General features: G+C 38.9%; 1 protein-coding gene across 1 annotated transcript; it reads right to left on the reverse strand.

Moving 5' to 3' along the window:
* Window positions 1-2,438: 2,438 nt before the first annotated feature.
* LOC147729640 (uncharacterized) lies at window positions 2,439-8,183 on the reverse strand. The gene is made up of 3 exons (XM_086958472.1): window positions 8,029-8,183; window positions 7,342-7,443; window positions 2,439-2,891 (listed from the first exon to the last, which is right to left on the reverse strand). The coding sequence occupies exons 1-3, from the start codon at window positions 8,072-8,074 to the stop codon at window positions 2,716-2,718; spliced, it is 324 nt and encodes a 107-aa protein (XP_086814598.1). The 5' UTR covers window positions 8,075-8,183; the 3' UTR covers window positions 2,439-2,715.
* Between the last annotated feature and the right edge of the window lie 716 nt (window positions 8,184-8,899).

Raw genomic sequence — 8,899 nt, forward strand, 5'->3', positions numbered from 1 at the left:
TCTTGACCAGACCCCTGATTTATCGATGAACCAGATTTGTATTATGTTATTCATGGTGTTATTTCTTCCTTTTTATTATTATTGTTCTATTTTTCTACTTCTTGAGTTTGTATGGGGTTTGCATGTAGTCTATATCTGACCCAGTGGTACATTCATGTCTTGGGTTACTGTTTTAGATATTGTCTTTACACATCAAGTCTGCTGTTGTCATGAAATATTGAAAAAAATCCTAGTGAATATCTGCAGTCTCCAACATATTCTTGGTTTGTGAGAAGTCATATTCTTCTACTTGTTGATCACTTTTGCATGCTTGTACGTTTTTCTTATAGACACTATTTCTTTTTTTCACATTTTTCCAAATCTAGCGCACTCAAGTGTCTATCTATTATGTTTTAATAATGTTAATAGCAAAGGCACCCCCTTGTTGCCTTTCTGGCTTTTCATTGGTTTCTATTCTTGTGTTTCCTTGTTGCACCCTATTCCGCTAACATGAGTGTGCGTTTAAAAAAAATAAAATTACTAAACTTTACCCTTGGCTGTCCTCTGGTATTTTACCATGTTTTTTCACACCTAGACTGTAAGGATTATGAAATGTTTTTGGTAATTTTGTAGGCATTATGTGAGCCAATTATTGATATACCTTTTCTGTAACTTTTAGGTGTGTGTGTGTGTGTGTCCCATTTTGTGGGAATATGTATGTGTTGAGGAATGAATGTGCATATCATTGAGAGTGAATGTAAGTATGACTGATGATTATGATTGTTTTGTGTGTGGGACAGATTCATCTATACATCTTTAGATGTTTTTGTATACTTTATCTACATATATGTATATATTATTTTGAAATACAAGAATCTTGTTTGATATGATGAAAATAAAAAGAATAATATATTTTTTACAAATAAATGACTTTTTGTAATTTTGAATATCTATGTGGGTCAGCCCTTGGTGTTGATAACTAGAACCCTTTCTTTGGGCCTCTTATAATTCCTTTGGGCGGGTGTCTAATTGTATTAGTGGTGTTTTTTGAGTTTTCCTTGCTCCACCCGCCCTTTATTTATCTGCAGCGGTCCCCTTTGATAGTGGTTATAACATCTCTGAAGCCTGTGTTTTTTTCCAGTGATTATATATATATATAGGCAGTCTGTCTGTTTGACAAATAAATGTATGCTGGTAAAAAGTTGGTCCTTGCCTCGTAATTCGTAATGGAGAGCGCAGCTGCTGCGAGGTATTGCAGATATATATATATATATATATATATATATATATATATATATATATATATATATATATATATATATATATATATATATATATATAAATACCTTTTCAGGCAAAGAGTGACAACTAAATTATGCAAAAAAAGAAGCAGAGACCTCTGGGTAGTTCTCAAGTTTAGGTGGAAAGCAGCTCCTGTATGGAGCACTCTCAACACCAGCGACACTCTAGATCTGCACACTTCCTTTTTTTTTTGTATAATTTATTTGTCACTCTATGTACCCCTGAAAGGGCATTTTTTGGACTTATACTGGGTGCTCCCTTGTGTCTGGACAATTCTATACCTCTCTGAAGAGCTCTACTTAGAGCGAATCACTGTGTCAGGGGTTGCTTTTATTAATTTCAGGTTGGCTTGGTTGGTATTTTACCAATTCAAAGCTGTAATATTTTACCTGGAGTGATACATGGCTTTTGTCGTTTTACAGCTTGGTAAGGACAGCACTGTGCTAGTCCTATGCTTAAAAACTTTGCTGTAAAAATGGCAAAAGACTTTGTCTATTTCTATCTAGCATAGATAGCACTGTGCTAATCCTGTGCTAATCCTACGCTTAAAGACTCTGATAGAAAAGCAGACATTTGAGGTGAGCAGATCTAGAGTGTCGCTGGTGTTGAGAGTGTTTCATACAGGAGCTGCTTTCCACCTAAACTTGAGAACTACCCAGAGTTCTCTTCTTTTTTTGCATGCATATAAAGAAAAATTAGGAAGAAGGGGAGCTGGGGAGCAACAGATGGGAGTGAGAAAAGCCACACGCCCCATTATGTTATCAAATACAAAAGACTTTTTTCTTTTCTAGCAATGCCAGTAGGGCCAGTATATACATCAGCCATTCGAAAAGATAATAAATAGGGCGTGGTCCAGGATCAATGCGAAAGAAACAGGAGGGAAATCATTCTATCGGAAGGATCGAACTCAGATAGAAAATCATGAGCAAATGCCCCCCCCCCCCCCCCCCCCCCCCAAAGCTCACTCCATTGCATGGTACACAGTAGGTCTTTGAAAGCAGACAGCTTCAGCTGCCTGCCTGTCACCTCATTATAAATAAGTTGAGCCAACAGAGTTGCGAACAAGGTGCTGCTGATGTACTTTTGAGGCTGCAAGTAGCCGACACGGGCATTCTGTCCCCTTTTAAACCCAAAACAGAAGCAAATAAACACCGACAGGAGGGATAAACCACCTTTATTGGGCCAGTTGGTTGGCCGTTGATATGATGCTATTGAGTGTCGTTACAGTTGACAATAAGGAACAAACTGTTTGCATGCGCGAGACGATTAATTTTACTCGCACAAAGACGTTGCACTTTATTTGAAAGAACAATAAGGGAGAAAGCACCCGGATAAAGCATGCACACTCAATGTAATTAATTCAGGCCCAAGGACGAAGCACGGGAGCTTTCTTCTTCCACTCCTCTGGGCTGAGCAGAGACTGGCCAGCCCCGTCTACGCTGCCCCACTCTTGACAGACTTGACTAACATGTAGAGGGCGCCTTGTTTCACCGCTGCTACAGCACTTCCTGTTAATTGTAGAGCGAGCTGTACATCTGTCATAGCGCAGTCAATTCCCTCACTGCGATCTTTGCAGTCTCTTGTCCTCATGCATCCGTCGAAATCGAGGCCTGTGGAAAGAAGGAAAGCATGAATTCGAGGGGAGAAAGAGATACAACCAGGGGCAGCGGTCAAGAAACAGGCATTGCACATGCATCAATTAGGACGGGATTATGCAGATTTAGGGACCCAACTACCAATCTCGGGCACGCTTTGACTGCTTGGCCTCGCTGCCACCTAACAACCAAGGCCTAAAAAGGGGGGTCCTTTGCAGGCCAGTGAGCCTGCAGTTCTACCTGGCTCCAGAAATATCAGGCACTACAGAAGTACTTGTCAGAAGTGTGGTTTCCTATATTTCTCATCTCCCAATAATTTCCAGTGACATCTGTAATGGGCCTGAGTGGAATAAATGCTTTGCAGTCTTACTTTAAACCCAGAAAACTGGAAGGTTACATATGATAACTCTCCCTGAATATTTGGTGAGTGCATCTATTTTCATTCCATGGAATCTAAGTGTTTCCTTCCTGATGTCGGCGTGAGTAACTATTGCTGGAGGGCACCTGAGTCTCTACGGGGCTGGCTGTCCCAAAGCAGTCTGTCCCAAAAGTGATACAGACACCATTTATCAATCATAAAACTTTAACATATGCCTGATTAAGCCACAGACACCAAATATGTACACAAATATTTATAGCAACAATTCTGTTTTCCCTCTTGTAGACAGCAATAGTTACTCATGCCAAAACATCAGGAAGGAAAGACTCAGGGCCATATTATCAAGAAAGGGCGCTACATTATCGCCGCGTTTATCGGCAGGAAACTGCCAATAAGGCGGTGATAATGGGCTTGATAATATGCCCTTGTGAATTCTCATAGAAGCCCAGGTTAACACCATAACCTAGGCTTCTATGGGAATTCACAAGGGCATATTATCAAGCACATTATCAACGCTTTACCGGCAGTTTCCTGTCGATAAAAGCGGCGATAATGTATCGCCCTTTCTTGATAATATGGCCCTTAGTTACTGGTCAGGTTTTGTAGTGGATGCTGTACATTAACACTGGTTTTCCAGAGACTCAGGTTCCCTTTCAACGCCAGTTGACTAAACGAGGGGCATATTAACAACAACTAGCGATATTATTAGCTAAATGAGCTTAGCGATATTTTTTTTATTGCAGCGCATCGCTGGATTGTTTCGCAGAGATAACGTGCTATTAGCAACGTTTATCTCCAAAGCGATAAAATATCCTGCGATAGCGGCAAAATGCGAGAATATCGCTGGAAATCCAGGGATATTCAGGCATTATCGCTAATAGGGACTTAACCTGAATATTCACCTCCCATTGGATATACAGGTTAAGAAGTGGTCTGAGCAGGCATCAGGTTTTGGCGATATTCGTGCTTAGCGTGAATTTTTTTATCGCTTCGCCTGCCTTGCTAATAGGCGATAGCTGTGTTAGCGACTGCTTTCAGTCACTAACAGGTTGAGTAAGCCCACTTTGCATGTCATTAGCGATAAATATCGCTGACTTGCAAAGCGGGCCCCTACCGATTGCTATCGTCTACAAGCTTTTGCTAACTGCTGTTAGCAACAGCTTGCTAATTGGGCGATAAAATCACAGCTTTTTGGCCGAAAACGACCGCAAAAGTGCAGATAATCTCATATCGCCCACCTTAATAATATGCCCCCAAGTTTTTCCCTTTCTACTCTTGACTCCAAAAAGGGTATGTCAGTGGTGATTCCGGATGGTAGGGACTAGTGGGCGTGGAAATCAGATTTCATGGAATGAAAATAGATACACTCGCCAAATATTGAAGGAGAGTTGTCATATGTAACCTTCTAGTTTTCTGGGTTTAAAAAATGATTGCAAGGCTTTTATTCCACACATGAGCATTACAGATGTCACTGGAAATTACTGGGAGATGAGAAATAAAGGAAACCACAATTCCACCAATGGCATGGAAACGTATTTATTCTTTTGTATTTGATCCTAATAGATTCTGGCATGCCCTTTGGATTGTAGAAAATTATGTACCTGAGACACGGAGCTCTGGAAAGTCTTGTCAGATCAGAATGTATCAAATCATGTTTAAATATTTTTTTTTTAACTTGTAGTTGTAGGATGTCTAAGCACTTCATTTTGTGCCATAAAATGTTGCTGCTTTCACACATGAACTTTATAATTGTTCTGGGTGCCTTGTCAAATTGAATTTGTACTAATGTTTTTATGCATTTTTATTCTATAATCTATACATTTAGGTGTACATCTTACAGAAAATTGGGCTGTATACTTTTTAGGATCTATGTGATCGTAATAAAGTTGTTGAAAAAAAAAACACAATTCTGACAAGTACTTATGTAGTCCCTGGCATGAGTATCTATTGCTGTCTGCAAGAGGAAAAACAGAATCGTTTCTATAACTATTTTCGCAAATATTTGGTGTCTGTGGCTTGATCAGGCAGATGTTAAAGTTTTATGATTGATAAAAGGTGTCTGTGTCTCTTTTGGGAAAGACTGCCTTGGGACAGGCAGCCTCGTAGGTGGATGGTTCGAAAGAAATGTTTCATTGCTGCAAGAAAGCTTTCATTGAGACAGAGCTTTTGGAACAACAGCCACTGGTTTTCTGATTATGCAAATCGTGTGCAGCCGAGTTCTGCATAGACCGACACCCCTTCGCTTCCAGGTTTAACATGAAGAAGCATCAGGCACTGTGACAATTTCGAGTGAAAAGAAATTGCTGAGTAAATGTTTGACCTTGATGCCTGATCTCTAAGATGGACATGTCAGTCATTGGCAAGCAGCAAATAGGAGTACCTGCTGAGTTAAGCTTATGGTTCTCCTGTACGTCCATTTATCTGCATCTGATTTTGATGATGGCTCATTGGACATGGCCTCCATAATCAGTCAGGCTACTTGAGAAGCCTTGTCCTGCTCAAGGTCCACATATGGATAATAAATATATAGTACGCATATACATAGACACAATACTTCGTTTGATAATGCAGTGATTACAAGGATAAAATGATTAAAAGATAAAAATGTTTGTTGTTTAAAATAAATATATATATATATATATATAAACATATATACATATATGTGTATATATATATATATATATATATATATATATATATATATATATATATATATATATATATATATATGTATATATATATATATAAAAATATAAATATATATTTTCTCCAACATCGCTTCAAGAGGTTGCTTGACCACAACAAAAGAGACGATGATGGATCCAGGTATTGTGCCAATCCAATTTTCTTTTATTTAATCGTGACCTGCCAGCCCATCATAACGCGTTTCAACCCCTATTGGGTCTTGATCACATGACGCAAATATAAATATATATATATATATATATATATATATATATATTTTTTTTTTTTTTCGAACCTACCCAGCGAAACGCGTCTGTCGGGGGTGAGGGGTCTGTAATAAAAACATCCTGCTGGAACTGGATACCTGTGTGCTTGTCCTTTTTGGTTCAACGGAGCCTAACGTGTTGGGATATATATATATATATATATATATATATATATATATATATATATATATATATATATATATATATATGTATACACATATATGTATATTTATATATTTTTTAAGCCTCCATCAACAATGGACACTTTCAGCACTTTCATTTAACGTGGGGTTTTCATTTGTAACCCATATTGTTTTTAAATGGCATGTACAAATGCTATCATATGAATTTGCCATTTTACTTGTTTATTTACATATCGTATAACCCTTTGTTTTCTTTATTTTGTTGACTGTATTGTGACTTTCAAAGCAGCTGCCTAAAATCACATGGAAACACTGACATGCAAAACAATAACACAAACCACGTGTACTCGCCCCCAGTACATCACCTACATTTCACACAAGACATCCACTTAAACAAGACAAATGTTTTAGCTTTGTCAATGCTTAAGGTACTTCCTAATTCGCTATGAGTGAGAAATGGTCTAATTTTCCTTTTACATTTTTCTGCATTTTCTCGTAGGCTAGGCTTTCTCAATTTTCTATTGTACTCTATATGCTGACCTGTATTTGACACTTTGTAAAGCAGATTGTTGTTACCTCGATCGCGCTCTGTGTGCAGAGTAACAGCGACAATTGCTGAATGCAGCGCTTAATTTTGACCTTGGTTTCAGGTGCTAAGCACCGGCATTTAATTGTCAACACTGGCACTTATGTCTGCCACAAGGTGGGGCTATCTGTTTAATTGAGCGCAACAACACTTCCTTACTAATTTGATATCCATTCAAAATTACTTATACCTGACACCCAAGCCATTCTTATAACGTGGGGGGACCAGAAACAGAACTGTTACATTTGTTGGGGTGTGATGGTTAGTGATTGTCAGTAGCAGTGCTGGTAGGAGCAATGAGTGTTGCAAGCTGTAGTGATCTCCTGACCAGGGCCTTGGCACGTCTCCTTCTTATGTTTTTTTTTTTTTACAAATTAAGCACTGGTTGAAATAAATGTTACAATACCCTTAAAGGTGCATTCATCCATTGGTTCCTTGCAGGGTACTTGTTTGCATGATTTCGGATCAGCTGTGCAGTTTCTACCAATGGGACACGTTAAAGCAGCAGCTACAAGAATGAAAAGAGTAGATATTTCTCAAACACTGTTAAATCATTTTAACATGTGATAAAAGTCAAAACAATGGCACTGAAACGGTAAATGTATTTAAAATGAGCACATTTGATCTGATCCTTTAGGCACCTAACTAAGGAGGTTGGAGGTAAAAAGGCAACTGGTTCACTAAAAATTCATAAATTACGATTGCAGCTTTAAAAAATAAATGAAATTGTAAAAAAGATGAAAACATGCAACATTAACATGCAAGACAATGGTTTTCAATGATGCCTAATCACCGAAAAATGGTAAACATAATTTGTTGGGCTTAAATAACAGTTATCAGTGGTATCACAGAGAGTGAGAGTATTTGCCAATGCTAAGAGAATTTGTCAAAGTTTTCCCACCAAGGGCGTTATTTCAAAAATCAGATATTTTTTTTCTTCTTCTGAGAGATGTATCCACTACAGAGATGATCGGGGCTAGCGATGTACAGAGTGAACATCATTTGAATATTCTATACAGAAAATGGAACAGTGCGAAGTTTTAAGTTGCCTTTCCGGGTGCACTTTTCAAAGTCCCTTTCCGAATTCTCTTACCTCCATTAAGGATCCCAAAGCCGATTAGCAGCAACATAGCCTTCATGGTGGATTTTGCTAGTGTCCCTGCTTTGCACAACGCTCAACTGCAAAGATTCTCTGCAGGTGTGAGGTGCACAATCTTGGGCAGGTGTTTGTTCCGAGGCAGGCAGATATGCTTCGTTATATGACGTGAGCATTCACTAATGTTTGCCTCTGGCAGTAGTGCCTGCGTCTGTTTACTTGTTAAAGTTCCAAAATTGGAAGAACGTATTAAAGATGTTCTTGGAAAACATCGTGACGTTAAGAACTTTGGCACCATCCACAAAAAAAAGTCTTAGCAATTAACAGGTGAATTTTTTACAGGTTTATCCCCAAACCTTATGGCTGAGATACCCGCCACCCCCTCTCGACACAATCCCCAAGGATGGGAAACCGGAAACAGTTCTGAACTTTTGGAAGGCGGGAGGGAGTGACCCTCCCGGCCGTATTTATTAAAATATGAAACAAAATCAAAACATTAAAATAACAGTTTCATATTATGTACAATTTCATTTCCACATTACGATGTTTGGCTAACCTTAACATATTTCTAATACAAAGGTTCTCCTAGCCGAACTAACATCCTACAAAACATTTTAACTTGAAATTGTACATCCTAACGTTAAGGGCCAATGGCAAGGTCGTAACCGGTGTCAGATCCCTAAACCAGAATTACCCCCCCCACTTGCGAGGGGCGACCGCACAGAGGCTGTACCTCATGTGCATCTACCAATTTCCCTTGACTTGACGGGGGCCCCAATGAACTCGACGCCATTTAATGGTCGTCCGAGGACTCGTGTGAGGTGTCTAGAAGGTAGCGTAAACCCCCCTCCCCACCCCACACAACTTA

The sequence above is a fragment of the Lissotriton vulgaris genome, chromosome 2_1 (assembly GCF_964263255.1).
Source record: "Lissotriton vulgaris chromosome 2_1, aLisVul1.2, whole genome shotgun sequence".
NCBI classification, from domain to species: Eukaryota; Metazoa; Chordata; class Amphibia; order Caudata; family Salamandridae; genus Lissotriton; species Lissotriton vulgaris.